The sequence below is a fragment of the Leptosomus discolor genome, chromosome 1, assembly GCF_034619465.1.
Source record: "Leptosomus discolor isolate bLepDis1 chromosome 1, bLepDis1.hap2, whole genome shotgun sequence".
NCBI lineage: Eukaryota > Metazoa > Chordata > Aves > Leptosomiformes > Leptosomidae > Leptosomus > Leptosomus discolor.
The window spans coordinates 100,395,520-100,413,942 of record NC_141391.1 but is presented as its reverse complement, the minus strand read 5'-3'; the positions used below and the strand labels follow the sequence as shown (position 1 = coordinate 100,413,942).

The window sequence follows — 18,423 nt, the reverse complement described above, 5'->3', positions numbered from 1 at the left end:
TCCCTGCTACGTTCTTGGGAACAGCAACATTTGCAACAGACATTCGAAAACCCAGCTGAGTGTATCCACACCATTAAATCTAAGACTGATACCAACCACAAATTGACTGTATACAGTATCATAATGACAGAAAACTAGCTTACTCTCTCTGAGGTAGTGTAGGTGTGACAGGAGGATATCTGCATTATAGCTTGGGGTGAGTCTCTGGAAGTCATCTTTGGTCATTTTACACAGCTCCTTCCCATCGATGTTCTGGAACAACAAGATGTCCACATCCGGGAGACCATACTCCTTCACTGCCCATTCCAGCCACTGGCGAACGTGGTCTGTGCTCCATAACGTAGGATCTGGTGGTAGCACAAAGCATAAAATTAGGCAGAGAGGGGAGAGTGCTGGGTCACTACAAAATAAACATAGACCACAGTCAAACTGGAGAGCCCTTAATCCCCTGTTTACTGACAGCTGGAGACGCATGAGGAATTTGGCCTGTTGAGTGCAACGGAGAATAACTGTCTGTGAAAAACTATTAGGGAAAGCTGTGAGCTCTGATTATTAACAACAAACCCTCTGCTGTTGAGCTCCTTCTCCCATTCAGTTCTTTTGTCTTGTTATTTTTTCTGCATTATTATCCACATGGGTTCCTGTCCTCATGCAGAGAACACTCTTTATAAAAGTATTTAAGAGAGCCCACTAATAGCACTGTGACTTGTATCTGAACAATTTTCAAAGCTTTCTGTTGAATATGTATCTTTGCTCAAGTGAAATTTCCACTCAAGTCAGAAGTACTGTTTCTGGGGCATAGGCTAGGGAAGCACTCACAGATTTGGCTAGTTATTTCATAAACTAGAGTGGGTCGTATTAAAATATTCTGCACTTTTTTCCCTAGAGTGCTGTGTTGTACTGGTATATGTTGCTACACCTGCATGGGTTTTTACTTACTACCTGAAGTGTTGGCAAAATCACCTGGGTCAAAAAACAGTAGTCCAGATTTTTAGCAAAACATAAGGCCAAATACCTTGTGTTTTTTTAATTAATCCTTGATTTCAGCTTAAGCTTATTTTTTTGCCTCTGAACTCCTCCTTATCTATTTTTCTTCCATTCTACTTTTCCCTATTCTTGAATTACAGTAAGCACACATCAACATGAAGGTCTCTAAGGACCTGCAGTGTACATCTCCATAATGGAAGACCGCTCCTACCATGAAGAATTTATACTTTGCAGAGAAAAGATTAAAACCAAGGGGAAAAAAAATCCTCAAGAGTTTATGCCTTCCAACCTAAAAGACACTGTGATTCTGTGATATCCTGACGACTGAGAACGGGGCACACAGAGGTCAAATGGCTGTAGTCCATCACATGCAAGTCTGTAGAAGGGCTGAGACTTGAATGACAGACGAGATAGCTTTTCCGTGGCTTAACTTCAGTGCCATTCCCTCTCTTTTGACTGTTGTTCAAGCTGGTCTGAAAGAGGCAGGGACCTCTTTCCACAGGCTAGGAACTATTCAAAATCTGTCATGCTGTTGCTCGCTCCCAATCCTTCACCCATTAGGGCCACCCCTTTTCTGATGCTTCTCTTGGCATTTTAAGCCCTTGCAAGTCAGAATATTTAATCTTCTGAAGATTCAAAGGGCTTCTCTGCTCTCTGAAGTGCACCAAAAAACACTTAAAAGAACCCTTCCATCTGGTGTGAAATATGCAGCAAACTAGAGGGATGCAAGTCTGGTGGTAAACCTAGAGTCTGGATGAGATTGCCCACACCTACAGCAGAGAACTCCAACAACTACATTCAGTTTGATTTGAAGTAAATGACCAAATAACAGGAAGTTTACCAAAAAATTTTGAATATGCCTATAATTTTTAAATGCTTCTTATTTATGGTAACTAGGAAAGTTACCACAGCTGGAAATGTGAATTTTGCTTTTTTTATTCCTAAACATTGACACATGAGCTGCACACTGCCTATGCGGCAGCCAGACAAAATCAACTGATTTTTACCCATACATTTCTTCTAGGGACCTCAAAACAGCAAGGCTGTAACTGTGACCATCTAATTCCCTGAATGTCACTCAAATCCACCTCAAAACACACCTCCAGGAACACACTGAGAACAAAGGATCTTGCTGAGCTAACCATGCTAAAGGTTACTAAAAGACTAAAAAAGTGCCAAACACCAAGAAGACAAATGTTTTAGAAGAACATTCAAATGTTGTGAATGTCAGTGTAGTCTGCCTCCAGTTGACAGGACACTTCATTATTCAGTGCGTCACTCCTCTGTCTTCAGAACAGAACTCTCAATAACATTGCAGAGGATACTGCAACATATTTGTCCACATGTATCTTGACAAATAACTGAAATAATCACAGCTTGCAAAATTTGCCACAGTTAGTACTCTTGCATATCTTAGCAACTGAAAAACTGTAAGAATATTAAGCAATATAGCAGTAGCAGAAATGTTTCAGATAGGCACAGCTCTGCTAGAGAGGAACTAGCAACAAAACATTCCCTTCTGTTTGCAGGTTGCAGGTGTTGTGTCTCTGCTGAGCATATCCAGTGGTTAATGAACACCCACATGTGTCATGATGGTCTAAAGGTTTGACTTCAGAAATAGGGATGCTAATTATTTTGCAAACCGAGGCAACAAACCTCCCAGTAGAGGTTTGTTTGGAGGACAAGGCACACAGGAGTGAATGCCTCCTTGTTCAATTAACTGCTGAATCCCACAACCAAGCTTGCCAAGACTAACCAAGAATTTCTCAATTGTGCTCTTACATTGCAGTGGAGCTGTCAGTTTGCTTATTAAAATGTTTTACACCACCCAAACTCAGGGGATAACCTAGCTAAATGCTTTTCATGCACTGTCAGACTTCACAGAAGCTATTGTTTTTTCAGCATGCTGAGGGCCAGACTGCATTTGGCATATGCAGGGTTAACATGTGGTACAGTGATCCTTTTCCTTTCTCTCTCCCACACACTCAGCACCCAGCTAGTCCATGGTGTTAGGAAATGAAAGTGGCTCTTCATTTTGTCCACTTTAGGGTGAAACTCTCTGAAAGGAGCTAGAGAAGTCAGAAAAGATCTGAGTGCCTGTAACTGTCCAGTCCTGCTGCTGAAACAGGTAGAGAAGGCGGCTTCACTACGGTATTTCTCAGCTCGTTCTTTTAACAACCCTGGGAAATTGCTGCTCTTTTCTTCCTGATCGCATGTATCACATTGCCACTTTTCTCCAAATACTCTTAAATAATGTTAGTAGACTTAGGGGAAATGCATTTTTTTGCTTGAAATTTTTGTGTAGAGGGTCTAACCTGCTGGTACAATGACTCTTCGTTCATTGGTAGTCATATTTGGGGGTGGAACGTGCTTCTCTTCCATGTAGTTTCCATAGTTCATCCCAACATTGTCTGAGCCGCTAACCATTTTCCCTCCTTTTGCCACGCTGCAGTCATCAGGAGAATTCCTAGACACAGAAGAGAGGTGTGCTTCTATGATTATTCCAGTCCCTACTAATATCCTTAGCAAAGAATTATGCTGAATGAAATGGAAAAAATGAGACTCAAGCACCAGAGTTGGGCTGTCACTGGAAAACTCAATACCTACCACCCAATGACTCTGCTGATTCCTTCAGTTGCCTCAGAAAAAATGACTAGCCTCAATGGACCATATATTTTATTTTTATTTTCAAAGTATCAGGCTCTTATATGTCTCCAAACATATAAGCACTAACGATTTATTTCCAGAGACCCAGCTAAAATGGAAGCTTATTCATGAGGTTGCTGAGCGTGATGGTTGCAAGTAGCTGCACTTCTCTCTCCAAACATCTCACAGACAACTCGGCAAACATAGAGATGCACTTAATGCAAATTTGCTGAGGGAAAAGCATTATTAGTTGTCATTGTCCAAGCCTTGGAAAGCTTCCCATCTCCACTGTTGTAATTGCTTCATGTGGGCCACGCTCAGTTGCACTTTATGTCATGCAATGTAGACACGCTTCTATGTATGGCTTACAGAAAAGGAACATTTGCCAAAGCCATGATTCAAAATACCACACACATGACTGGAAAAACCTTTCAGCTCCTGACTAGCACAGTCTCCATGGTACTGTAGTCAAGAAATGGAAATCTGCAGAGGATCTGCAACTAGACACGTCTTTAATTTTGGCTTTGCTTTCTGAATAGAGTCTTTAGGTTTAACATCCCACAGGGGGTTCCCTAATGGCATTTTAATTGCATCACAGTTTTCTTTCTGGCAGACACAGACATATTTGTCCCTTAATTTAATGTCTACAACGTGTTTCATCAGAGAGAGAAAAAATGTTACAAAAATCAAAATAAAGAACAGAGCCACAGGGAATACCTTTAAATGTAAAGAGGCTGTTTGGCAAGGGAAGGAGGGTGTTAGATGGGTTTTGGTTTCTTTAGTGATACTACATTACTAACAAACTTTCTTTTAGTCCTACCATTTAACTCCTGAACTGTACTGCAGTCTTACTAAACAAGCAGCAGGTCAGGCTGTGATGCTTCATTTTGGTTCCTTGCAAACCAACTAATTTTCAGCCCAGAGAATCTAGAGACGCTCCAACACCCACACTCCTGGAAGCATGTTTCAGAATCTGCCCCCTGCCCTCCAGAATATGTTTCACTCAGAGCCTCTTGCTCTCCCCAGCTCAGAAATCCCAGCTCTTGCTGTGAGTGTTGAGCAGCAACGTCACTGTAAATCCACCAGTGTCAGAATACGGGTGCTTTCCCAGATGAGTTTTGCTACTTTTTTGAGGACAAAAGAGGAAAAATAATGTACAGTTTGGACCACTGTCTGTTCAACATACATCAAAAGGATGTGGCAGATATTTTATCCAATTCCCAAGTGACTCAGTTACATTGACTTCTCAGCACTACCATGGGTCAGGAACTAATGGAGTCATAATTCTCATACGCGTGTTTTAAAAAATAACGAGCACTTGGAAAGCTGAAAAGATTTAGTATATATCAGGTTTTTTATATGCAGTGTTACAACTAATTTTACCGTGTTGTGTTAATGTATATATTAAAAAAAATAAAATAACTGCTGATGGCTTTCGGTTTAAAAATAAAATATATCACAGAAACCATTCAATGGGTACTGTCATCTTCTTTAGGAGAAGGAACAGGATCTTGAATGTTGCCTGGGAAATGCTGGCTTCACATACCTTTTTCAGGTATAATATATCTTGGGTGCCGTGTGACATACTACATATGAAATCTGTCTTGTGTAAGGGTCCTACAGCTGCTTTCTCAACCACAGGACTGAATAATAACCACAAGGGAAGACATAGTCAGCATATGGTCTTGCCTGTCATTAAGCGGTGGTGAATTTAGCCTTTCCTCTCAGAATCAGAATACTTGGGCATTATTCTCTCTCGGGTTTAACTTTTCTATCCCACTATATAGCTCTAAATATAATTCTGGGATGCAACTTATTTCTGTTTGAACAGAGCTAAGGAAAACAAAGTAACTTTTTCTTTCAGGCATAAACATGTTGAAAAAGAGCTTTTGTGATGATTGCTTGTGACTAAAATGTTGGCTTTTTCTGTTTACCTTTAACAAATACAAATGGCATATATTTATAAGTGAGTACGCATATTAAATCATGTATATTTGGAAACATCATCCAACTCCTGCCCTTATACCTGTGCAGATACCCAACCTGCCACCCAAGGTTAGTTATGCTACAAAGACAAAAGGAAGAACCATTTGGCCCATTCACTGACTTCCTAGGGATGGTTTGGGGAAACAGGGAACTAGCAGCATCCTTTGGCCTAACTGGCACACTTACTTTATTTGGGTTTTCTGTGAAAAGGTACTTGGGATATAGGGACATAAAAATCTTGCTGCTGACATGAAATATCACATCAGTATTAGCCTACACCACTTCTAGGGGCAATAGTGCATTAAAAACACTGAATAGTAAATGATGTGAAAGATCCAGTAGTAGCACACAGCTTTTGGCAATCTGACAGGGCTTCTGAGCTGCTTTTCTGATCTGAATATAAACAGATGGGGGTGGGAAAGAAGATCATAAATAAGTCATAACTTTTCATTAAAATCCAGAAAGAGATGGTCAAGGGTTTTGTCCTGTTAGCTTTCTGGGTGGACAAGTAAATACCCAGTTCCGCAAATCCTCGAAGACCACCCTTAACTTCAAACATGTAAGCAGCTCCATGGGAGCTTACAGGACTACTCAGGTACTTCAAATTGAGCGTGTGCTTACGCATACCACTGAACCAAGGCTTAATTCAAATGGCTGGAACAGACTTCTACGGTATAGAAAGCAAAACTGAAAGCAGACGCTAGAAAATGGTACTTCTAGTGCCCAGAACAACAAGAGAGTGATTGTCTGCAAAGGCTTTTTTAGGACTTTCTGTGAGTCTGCTTTATTTCTGAACCACTGGGGGAGCAGGGGCAGTGGAAAAGACGCTTTCAGAGTGTGCCCAATGTAAAGGGTGCAGCTTTGCAGTGATTCATCCGCAGCTCCAGGTCTGAAATGAAACCCGAGATGGTTTTCTTCACAGCTGAATGGTTTTTTCTCCCCTTTGTAAATATACTGTGTTACACCTGGAATTTACAAAAAAGAAAAAAAAAGTGGAAAGACTACAGTCATGCTACCCAAGAGCACTTTGTCCAGTCCTGAGCTGATTCAGCTCTGATTGCTGATAAACGATTGTTGAAGAAAGTATTTCTCCATGGATCCTTGGACCTGGAAGCCCTGCCTTTATTCAGGGTTTCTTAGAATCAAGCTGATTTGATGCTTAATTTTAGCACCCGCTCCTACTGAAGCTGACTGGAGTTTTGCCAACCATTGACTCTGATGAAAGCAGATGTAAGTTCATAAATAAGTGTATGAAACACATTTTTTCCTCTTCACTGTGCTACTATTTTCCCCATGTGACATAAAACACCTGTGTTCCGTTAAAATGCAAGGTGTCAGAGAAACACAGATTAGGAATCAGCAAAATTTTACATGATCTCTGCGACATTCCTATAATATGAACCCCTCTGTTTAATATTTCTGAATTTCAGAGGGAAATAAATGAGAAAAAAATGGTGTTGTTCAAATATCTACATATCTTTATAAGTTTATTTAATAACCACAGCTTGGATAACTTCCTTACAGAGGCTACTTATAGAACAGGGGTCTCAGGAGAGTACAGCAGTTTAACTCTTTGAAGAGTTCCATGCATGGTCACCATGCAGCCTGTGGCTGGTCAGGTCAGAGGACACGCTGAGCTACCAATACACTGTCCTACAGGATACAGATTCCTCTCCTCACCTCTCTCCGATTTTGTAATGCCAGTGATCTGAGAAAGAGGGAAATGGCCTCAGGAGGGCTGCGATGTCCCCACCCCGTTCTTACATAAAAGAAGAGCTCCGAAAAGCCAGCTCCCTCAGATAATTTAGACCAACACATGTAAATTTGTATTTATCCAAAATGACATCATGTAAAGGTCAGCTCATACTGAGTGTATTGCAAAGCAAGCTGAAGCTCATTTCCATTCACTGTAACTACTCAAGTTGTATTGGATGCGGTCAGCACTTCCCCCCCCAAAATGGTCTGTCACTGAAAAAGTGGCCCATGAAGAAAACCCCAAAACTTCCCTAAGATTTCTTACTTTGAGATACATCGCTGTCTCTTAAAGCTCACCTGAAACACTTTAGTACACAATATCAATTCAAAAGGTTACACAGCTGCAGACTTAAACTTTCTTCCCTGTCCCTCTCTACACCCTCTTCCTCTTCACGAATCAGTGGGATTCACACCTGCTGAGACTTGCCACAGCAGTGACATGCAAAAAGGAGTCCTGCAGGTCCCTCTTTGGGTTCCCCTTTGGCAGCAAGCACTGGGGACGGCCAGACACTCCCTGGTGAGACAAAGCCCACACTCTGCAGCTGCCAGAGCAGGAGTGTGGCTGCACCAGCAGCTTTGCAGAGCCCTGGGGGCTGCTTCCCTGGCACCAATGGTGATCCCCATGGGTGCTAAGTGAGACTCTGAAGAGCACTTTCAGTGGTGATATCAGAGACCCCAACACTTGCTTTGACAGAGCTCGGTTCCCACCGTGGACACTCGTTGCCCAGCACCACAGCTAGACACAGCTGCCCAGCTGCTTCTGTGTGTACACCAGGCCAAGCCCTGCAAGCGCACAAAGCCCTCTGCTCCTGTGTAGGCACCTGCCCTTAAATCTGCTGTGTGAGCACCACCACACTTAACCTGGTGAAAGGAAAACAGAGGTTTTATTTTCCCTTCTTGTGAAAGCAGTGCAAAATTCCCCACAGAGTACTCCAGCATAACAGAGGCATTAAAATGCCAGAAAATGCATGTAGGTCAAAAAATCCCTGGAGTGCTCACACAGGCTCTCTCACAACTGCTCAGCAAAATGGGCTGGGTGAGCTGCTTCCCCTGCAAGTACGCAAATAAGTAAATAAATGGGTGGGTGGGTAACTCAGTGCTTAGCTATAACTTGAGTCGTTCCCCTCTCCACGTGGGGCGGCTGCGTGAAGGCTATGCTCACCCACAGGAAAGGGGGAACAGCCAGGGTGGGAGTGAGCTGCTGAGGTCTGTGGAAGGGAGGGAAGCCCCTTGGGACCTGTGCTGCCGGCTAAAGCTGGTTTAAGCTGATGCTGAAGCCATGGTGACAGTCTGTTTATCTTTGCTAGAAGGTAAGTGTCAAAAGCAGTCCTAAGACGACAAAAGAAAAGAAACAAAAAAAAAAGGAAAACCAAAATCCTCACTGGGCCACACAGTCATGGAAGTGCACTGCTTTATGCAGGGCTACAGAGGAGTGACCAAGATGGTCTTCACTAGCCCCAGTGGGCCAGGGCTGTGCAGAGGCTGGGACTGGGGCAGGCCCATGCTAACATACCCCCGCAGCACCCAAAACAGGGGAAGACACCACTGTGTGGGCTGCCCTGGGCTCAGTAGGTGCTCAGGGTTGCATGGGGCTGGCCCCAGGGTCATTCAAAGATGTCACAGAATGTCACATAAAGGTCCCTGCGGTTCCCTCCTCCTGCAAAAGGAGAAAGCAAACACCACATGCCAACACATGGATTGTTGTTGGCTTTCTGTAAGCAAAATAAAAGATGTATGTTTATTGAGTTGTATGTGCAGCAGCCATTCATTTTCAATCAAACAATAACTTTTGCTAATTGAAACAATCTTTTCTTTTCTTTTTTTTTTTTTTTTTTTTTTTTTCTTCCCCGCTTAACCTTCCCCTGCTATCTTGCAGTCCACAGCTGCTTCAAGCCTTAAGGCCATCATGGCAAATTAAGGCAGTCAGCGTCTGGCTCACTAGAGGCCAGTCAAGCTATAAATATTACCAGCCTGGCTCTTTGTGTTCACAGTGTGGGGAAACAGCTGGTTTAAGTTTGACTGCACGTTGTCATTTCTCCATTAGTGCAAACACTTCAATATTTCTTATGTGTGAGGTTGGAGTGAAGAAAGGGAAAGAAGGGAAGGGGGTCGCTAAAAGCCGAACCTAAGAAAGATCTGTATATACATAATTTACAATTAGATTGCTGCCTGGGAGAAGGCTGAAGCCTGACATGGTGATAGCTAGGCCAAAGCCACAATGACTTCCCAGTTGGCCTATAACTTTCAGGACCTATTTTCTCTTGTTTTTCTTTTATTATTTTTATAGACATGCTATTATAATGGTAATAGATTACATTTCTCAAATTGTATTTCATTTCAAGAGCTTGTAAGACTGTTGTATTTGTGGCTTCATGAAATATGAAATACCGGGAGACAGGGTCCTTCCCAAACCACATATGACTTCTTTTGTGGGCAGGGTTCATATAGAAAGTTAGCAAAGTAGAGCATGCCAGGCATAAACAGAAGTGACATCTTGTATGGAAACCATGATCCTCTGTGTCTGTGGAATGTCTGCTGATTTTCATGATTAGCACTATCGGGCTGTGAGGCTGATGGGTGCAAAATGGTTTAAGCCAACGCTTAACTACTTTTCTCTTTCTTACCCACCTTCTTCTTTGTCTTAAAATACTATTCCCAAACTTTAAATACTGAACACCCTCACTGATACTACCCAGATCAAAATAAAACACCTACTAATGAAGGGGAAGAGGAGAAGACTCATCTCCAAACATGCTGGGTCAGAGACAACCTACCTACTCACAGTGCCTGTGCCGTGCCAGCCTAGGGGAATACCATAACCACCAGCTTTAAGGGCTCTAGACACAGTGAATACTACACTGGAAATAAAGCAGTAATGATGGCAATAGTCATAAATAATGACAGCAATCATAACTTTTGTGGGGTCCTACGTCATTATTCAAAAACTAATTTTATATTTCGTAACTCATATGAGAGCTTTTGGTTGGCTAGCGCTTTTGAACTTCTGTCTATCCTCATCTTCCTCTTAAACTTCTAAAGTTAAGCATGCAATTTAAGCATCAGTGGTCAATCCAAAATGTAACCATGCCAATTATGAATGAACACATTATCCCAGAGTGGAAAGCTTCTCAGCTAGCACCTGCCAGCCCAGCACCCCCCAAAAAGCTGCAAAAAAAGAAACCATAGTAGCGGTGAGCTGGTTTTTCTCCTTGGCAACATGTTTGCCTCAAGAACAGAGCCAAACTGCGCGCGCACACACACACGCTAATGTTAAGCTGATGGATTTTCAGAGCAAAGAGGAACTTCTTGAAGTAGTCACACATAAAGCCCTACATGGAGAAGATTCTGAATTTGCAGTTTTTCCAGTTTGGGAGGCAGTCACTCCACCAACTACCCAGTCAGTGGGAAAAAAGATTACCAGTCTGAGATAACTAATACCACATCTTTTTACCCAAGATTAATGTTACTTTATATAGGCAGCTGAAGTAAATGCATTAGGAAAGTCACCCTCTTTAAGACAGATCTCCCAGCTTTGCTATTGACTGACATAAGGGCTGAGTCAAGCCCTGTTGGAGACAGAGGAGAGAGTCCCATTGACCACCACAGGTTTTAAACCACACTTGTTGTTTAGTCTGAGCTGAGGTTTACCAAGAATACCAGGGCTGCATGCCGGTGGTAGGACACCAGATGTGGAAGGGATGGCATTGAGCCTCAGCTGCAGGGTTGTGCTCCAGCAATGGAAAAAGCCATGCCCTTGAAAAACAAGTGATGTCAAGGTGATTACTGCAGACCAACTCTGTCTCTGTATGTGTTGGATGCAAGTAAGATGTGCAAATGCCCTAACTAGATCAACCAGTATCATACCACAGACTGCAGCATAATGCAGAGGTGCCTCATCTAGCTTAAAGCGCATCAGCCTGGATCCTAGGAGCATGGTGGCATGATGGTCCTGTCCTGGTGGCAATACAGAGCTCCATATGGATGAATGCACCCTCTTTAATGGCTGGGCACATAAGCTGGCACATGGCTAGACTGTGAAGGTACCTCAAGTGCTACTCATTCAAATTTGCTGGTTTGTAGAGCACAAAATAGCTATCACTTAGGAGACTTTATATCGAGGGGAAAATAAAATAAACAAATAAAAAAACCCCAACAAAACCAACCAAACAAACAAAAACTTGAAGTCACTCTGGACTCTGAAAATTCTTCCTGTGTGTCATATGCACTCAACCCAACTAATACAGAGGCTCTTTGATGAAAATTTAGAACAGTAACATGCAAAGAAAAATTGTATTTCCCAAAAGAGCCAGCACAAAAGATGTATTAAGTGGTAATTTAATCCTCAAATGGTTTTCGAGCAACAATTGGTAGCGCTTAAATCAACATTTTGCACATGATTAAATCTTAATGACAACTAATTATTTCTGGCATTTCTTTAAAACTTCTGTATCAGCCAAGCTGATGTTGGAAAAATTCTGCTGTACTTTCACTGCAGCTAACTTTCAAAATGCTTTTTCAATGAAATCATACACTGCTCACTGAAAGTGAAATTTATCTGTGGCCTGAATAAGACTCTATGTTCCACTTCAGCCTCCCTTAAGAAGACTGATTACTTACCAGTAAATGTAGTTCTTCCAGGCTACTTTTGTATAACCCCACCCATGGGAATGGTGGAGTCGCATGGGTGTGTGTATTCAGAGGCCATTGAGCAATCCACGGATGTAAATGTTCCTTAAGCAGCACCTAGGGCCTCACGAGGGCATTTTCACAGGAGTGAATTTCACCCTAAATGCATAACATGAATTGGATCCATTCACTCTAATAGAATTGCTCATACTTAATTTGATAAAATACGTAAAGAACAATAAACAGAAAAGTAAGTAACAGCATGACATATGCAATCTCCAGATTTATATTATGGTGCTTTGCTATAACAGGGTGCATCTTTTGGTCTGACTTAAGAGCAACAAATACCAGGAAACAATATTATTACATTCAGGTGAAAGATTGACTATAAGGTCTCATTAGATTTATTTACTTGGAAGAAATATAATGGCTGTACCAACATAATGGATTTGAAGAAACTCAAATTGATATGCAACAACAGCAATGTAAATGACAGCTTTAATTTAAACTTTTCTTACTTTATTTAATTTAAGGTGGGCCCTTAGGCTATATTTTCTGGTGCTGTGCAGCAGGGTTTAGCTTTAAAAATACTGTTATTGTTAAAGAAAACTGTGTAGCTAATCCCTCTGCAGCACACTGAAAATAGCCCTTTAATTTCATTCTAATGTTATTTCTTTGGTATTCACAGGAATGCCAGTTCTGAGACTGTTATGTTTTGAGATTTAATGTAGGGCAATTACAGCCAAAGTATATCTGGGGAAAGTCCTAGCAGAGTGAGTACATTTCTGCTTTGAGTGGGTACTTAATTGTTGATGTGTAAGGGGTTCAGTATGCTCCTAAAACTTTATACCCCCTTCCAGACAACAGAATATATGGCCAGGAAGCAGTCTAACACAGTGAGAAGGGAATGCTAACTATTCTCTAGTTACCACTTTGTGGGGCCTGGTACCCTGTTTTGCATCCTCTTTACATCATATTATTCAGACCCAGGCTCCCACGTAGGAAGACAATTACAGAGGATATTCCAGAGATCCTAGAGGTAGCACTTCCACAGATCTGCAATGTGGCTGTGGTATTTTAGACTGCTTTAGGACAACGCAGATTTTAAAATGGATGTAACAGAGCAGGTACAGTTTTACTAAAAATGAAAAGCAGCTCCAAGCTCTCTAGCTACTGCACGTGTTAATTTTTAACGTATGAAGCATTTTTAAGAACTGAGCATTTCATTTAAGGAAATAAATTTATGGCGGGCAAATGAGCAGGGTGGGGAAGGTTTCTGCAGAAAAGAAAATGCAAAGTAACCTACAGAATGGTGGGGTACCACTAATCTGTGCATATAAAGTGTGGCCAATATTTCGCATGTGATGAAGAGCAGATAATCTGTCAGGAAACCAGTGAAACACCAACATATAAATGGCAAAAGCCTAGCGGGACTTGAGGAAGGAATGACCGGTTTTCAGATTTGTAGGAGACGCATACATTGCACTGACCCGTAGTGACTTCCATATTGACAGTACTGATCAGTATCATATCAGAATATTTGATATAATTATTTAGGAATAATTTCTGATTGGTAAGTAATTTCATTTTTTGCAAGTCTTGAGTGATAAACTTTTTTCTACAACGGCAGGAACGTCACACACTAGGAAGCATTCCAATTCCCAAAGTGTAATAACACTATATATATTACATGCACACATGTATGTGAGTTTTAGAAATGCCACAACATATTTATATGTGTTACTTGGCAATGTTAGTTCTCCATTAAAACTGTAATACTAAGATCTATTTTTTCAGGCATGTGTGAGGCCTTATAAAACAATAGTTTGTGATGAAATAAACAGCCTATTTTAATTACAATAATATTTTTTTATCTTTGTGTTAAGTATAGGCATGCAATATATGCATGTTTGGCTTTTCTTGTTCTGTTAATCAATTCTTTTTTTGGTAGTATATAAGTGATTTTTTTTATTGTTTATTTTTCAGCATGTTGTGTATTAGGAATTGCAGTGAAGTATGAATTTTCCCTGTTTTCTCCAGTTAGCAACTCTGCATTGCTCTGTCAATAGGGGAGGCTGTCAAATCCAGGATTAATACATAAAATTTGCTTTCAATGCTGCAGGTTATTTATAATTCAATATAGAAAGAATTACATTTCTTCCCATTATATTTGCAGCCAGAATGTACCCTTTAGAAAACCAGTGTTCTGATCAGAAACATCTTCCAGTTCAGAGCAGTAACTTGTACAGATTTTTCCAGCAGCATAGCTCATGTGCCAGCTCACATGCTGGTTCACATTGGGGAAGAATGGCCACCGCTGAGCTCTTAATTTTTAATGATGGCCACATTAAGCACCTCTGAGTGATACTGTCCAGAGAAAAATTAAGAACTTAGTCTTCATGTGCTGCTCAGCTTATTTTCACTAAACTCCAACTCCAAATGATGGATTAGGTAGACCTAATGCTATTTTTTTAGAGAAGAGGCACACAAAATTGCTTCTTTTCATCTCTTTACTTTCGCAGTGGTGGTCAGGATGGTGCAAAAGTTTGTTGCTGGGATTCCAGATGCCTTGGCAACTCCTGGGTGTCACATCTTTAAAATAATGAACAGTTCCATTGGGAAAGTATGAATCAAAATTATGCCTCATGACTAATCAAAAAAGATTGATTTAAAGATAATTCCCCAATGCTCAGATTAGACATCCTTGCAAAAGCAGATGCCTGTTCTGCTAGTAAGAGTGCAGAATTTACGCACAGACATTTTACGCAGATAGTGCAGAGACCAGGATACTTTTGAATGAAAGGCTCTCTTCACAAAGGGCAACTCAGGCAGCCTAAAATAGCAGCCAGTTCCTATCTATTGATTGTGCAGGTAGCCAGAGTATCAACCTAAAAGTGATTCAATGCATGCACACACTAATAGAAAATAGCACAAAGGAAGGAGAAATTATAGGCATTACAAAGATATGTCCAAACAGCCCGTTTAATTCAGGGCTTCTCAATGCTTATTGATCCCTGGAAAGTATTTTGAGTTCACATAAACAAGGTGAACATACTTAGATGGGCAGCAAGACCCACCCCCCAAACTGAATGCATGCCCCCAGCCACCACACTGTAAAATACGCTGCACGGGAGCTGCCCTACCCTGCCTGCTGGAGTTGGGTTGCCAGGCAGGCAGCAAGACGTGAACTGTGGGTTCAGGAGAGAGACAGGGAGCTTAACTCCAGCCCTGCAACTGAGACCTCTGCTCTCGTGGCTGCACTGCAGTTCCTCACTCCTTGGGTTACTTCTGTTCTTATCCAACGATGGCACAGCCCCCGGGAGAGAAGCAAAGGCACTGAGCACAGGATCCCTCCCAGCTGCATGCCTAAATACACATCCATTCACAACAACACTTTCAGGCCTCTGGATAGCAAGGTAGGGCTTGTTTGCCTTCCCAGGTACCCCACAATATCAGCAGTGCCTCAGGGACCAAGACAGCCCCTGCAGAAGCCAGGTGCTTTAGTGCCTGGGGGTGTCTGTGTTCCCAAATCAGGGCTCCCACCAGTCTCTACTGGTTTGGGGCATGCTGGAGTGTGACAGCACATTTTCTACACCGTGGTCTCACCCACAGGCTATATGGGTTTGCATGGAGATCCAGTTTAGCTGATCTGACTGTGGGCACATATTTTGTTCTTGATAAGGATCTGACCTCCTAAATTGGAGTATAATCCTTACCAGGGTTGCTAACAAGGATTAGACAGGACAAGGTTTCAGCTAATAAAAGATGGTATTACTGTCTACAGTTTTGTCCTTAAACCATCATGGCAAGAGCCAAATACTTGTGAGCTCTAATATTCAGGCTAGTTACATATTTGAGGAATCCAAGACGTCAAATTCAAGATTCTGGCTTATTTTAAAAATGTGATTGACCAACAATTTCAAATGGATCTCTATCATCCAGACCCTTCCTTAAGATCTGGAAGTGTGTCAGAGTAGGAGTCTGTGTAGGACTGACTTTAGCTATGTACGACATTACAAATTGTTACCACTGATCTCAGTAACAATTAACACTAATTAGCTATTCTAAAGCACTTTATGGAATTTACACTGAGAAAAACCGTGATCAGTTCTCTTACAGAAATGCCAGCACAAATACTTACAGGTAATTTTAGGAAGCAGGTGAAACTGCTTTGAAATCAATACTCCATTTGTGATTATATCTGTGCCTTTGCTTAGCCCCCCAAAAAAGAAAAAAAAACCTCATAGAAATTGATTGTGAGTAAGTTCTGAATAAGTAGATTACAAGAAGTTTTCTGCTAATTCTTTGTAACTTCAGTTCACTGTTTATTTCTACGTATCTCAACTCTTTGACTATTCATTGGAAATTCTGCTTTGATTTCAGCACAATTTCCATCCTTACCAATGAAAACTGTAGGCGTGATATGCTGTCAAACCACTTTACCCCATGTGTGGTGCTCATCACATTAGCACAGCAAGTGTGAACAGTAATCACAGTGACCATGGCTGAGGTTTTTCTAAACAACTGATGCTGGGAGACGAGATTAGTAGACAGGTGTTTGTGACAGAGATATGAAGCATAGTCTTCACTGATACATCACCAACAATTGTGAGCAACCTACTCTCTGGACCTCTGCCCTTCAGCAACACCAAAGGAAAACTGTTTTGACAGTCAGGCATTTCAAACAGGAAAGTACTTGTTTGGATAGTTTCCTTGAAAAAAAAAATCTTCATTGTGCTTTTTCAGATAGAAGAAATCCCATAAAGTGCTCTTATGCTTAGGAAAGCTACCAGTCAATATCCACAAATCCACTGCATTATTCTTCCAGCTTAATTGACACAATTCTTCTTCATAGAGACATTCATAAAAAAAGTCCAGAGACAACAATTAATGCACTGACATACTGTGGCTACTGCCTGTTGAGCCGAGTAATTTCTTCTCCTGTTCCCTTCCACTCCCCTACTTGCCTGCGTACATATGCTGTTTCTTCAGCGTGAGCTCTTCTTAAATCCAACTTCACAGTTATGCTTTTTGGCAATATGCTTACAGTAAATGTAAAAGTAAAGATCAATAGTTCACACCTTCTGCCACTACAAGAATTAACTTCCTATGCTTCTCTGGTTATATTTAGAGCAAAGGGAACTGCTCAAATTACTCTATTTTGACAAATCCCATTGAGTGTTATAACACACACGTCACGCCCTTAGATGGCTTAATGATGCTGCTCAAGACTATAGCAAATTCACATTTTGCTAACTTTAATATGTGCTCTTTCACCTATTGTGCAATGCAAGCTCACATCCAAAATTATCCGCAGTCAGAGGAAACACAGAAAGGCATTGCACAAGCTCATGAGAAGACTGTGCCTGTAGCACCATTTGAGACCCTCTGTAACACCTGAACGGGGCTGGCAGGTGTGACCCACAATGTACAGGAGACCTGTAGGCTTCTGGGACAGCAGCCGGTGGCTAGGTGGGATACCTTGGGGTATCTAAAATGCTGGCAGAGACTCACAGATTTAGAGAACAGAGCTATACCCGTCACAAGCAAAAGTCTACTTGAGCCACAGTAACACTGGCCTTATTACCTTGACCCGTTAACCTGGTTTGGGTTACATTCCATCTTGATGGTGACTCTGGCTGGGGGCTGCGATAACCAGTCTTGCTGGGGAACACGCGGACTCATCTTTGACGTCTGCCCATATTCACTGGAGGAGGAGGCCGTCATCTCTGTCTTCGCGAGGTGGGGCGATCCGTAGGCACACTCGAACAAGGACTGGTCTTCACTCACCACTGATAACGCTTCCTGCAAACCACAGAAGAGAAGCCAGTGCAACCACATTTCAGAGCAGATATTACAATATCCTCCAAATGAAAAAGGGCTTGTCTGTCTCATGAAAGGACGAACAGCCAGTCATTTGCTTAAATGCTCATTACTTTTTAGGCACACCACTGCTGTTGGTGGAGGACTCACGGTGCCAAACATGCTGTCAGCATATCACGGGAGGACAACCTCTCCCCTGGGGAGACCTTTCCCACCAGCGGGTGAGAAGATGCACAAACACACACTACCAAACATTTAGGAATAGTGGCCAGAAGCTGAGAGGGAGGAGAGGGCAGAATGAGCAGTGAAGCTCAGGCCTCCAGTGTCACAGGCAGGGATGCAGAGGGCCACATCTGCTGGGGGCGTAAGCAAACTGCCATCGCTGCTTTAACTGCTCCTGCAAGGAGCGACCAAAAGCCAGGCCTTGCTGACTCACTGGGAGCTCCTCTTCCTTCCTCTGGGACACAGGCCAAATCCCTTCCGGACAGGGAGCTGAGACAGCTGGGCGCAACCTCCAACCCAGGGACCCTGCTTTTTCTGCCAGCATCCGCTGCCACCTTCGGCAGAGGTGCTTGCCACCAGCCCTGAGAGGACACCATG

The 18,423-nt window shown here is 42.1% G+C and overlaps 1 protein-coding gene across 4 annotated transcripts in view; it reads right to left on the bottom strand.

The window, feature by feature from the left end:
- The window catches only part of ERG (ETS transcription factor ERG), a 33,546-nt gene extending 15,804 nt beyond the window's left edge, over positions 1-17,742 (bottom strand). For all 4 annotated transcript variants that reach the window (XM_086481842.1, XM_086481848.1, XM_086481864.1 and 1 more), the window contains exons 1-3: positions 17,588-17,742; positions 3,303-3,454; positions 144-347 (exon numbers count right to left, since the gene is read on the bottom strand). In XM_086481842.1, coding sequence (XP_086337968.1) covers positions 144-347; positions 3,303-3,454; positions 17,588-17,727 — 496 coding nt within the window. In that variant the 5' untranslated portion in view covers positions 17,728-17,742. The remainder of the gene's footprint in view (positions 1-143; positions 348-3,302; positions 3,455-17,587) is intronic.
- Between the last annotated feature and the right edge of the window lie 681 nt (positions 17,743-18,423).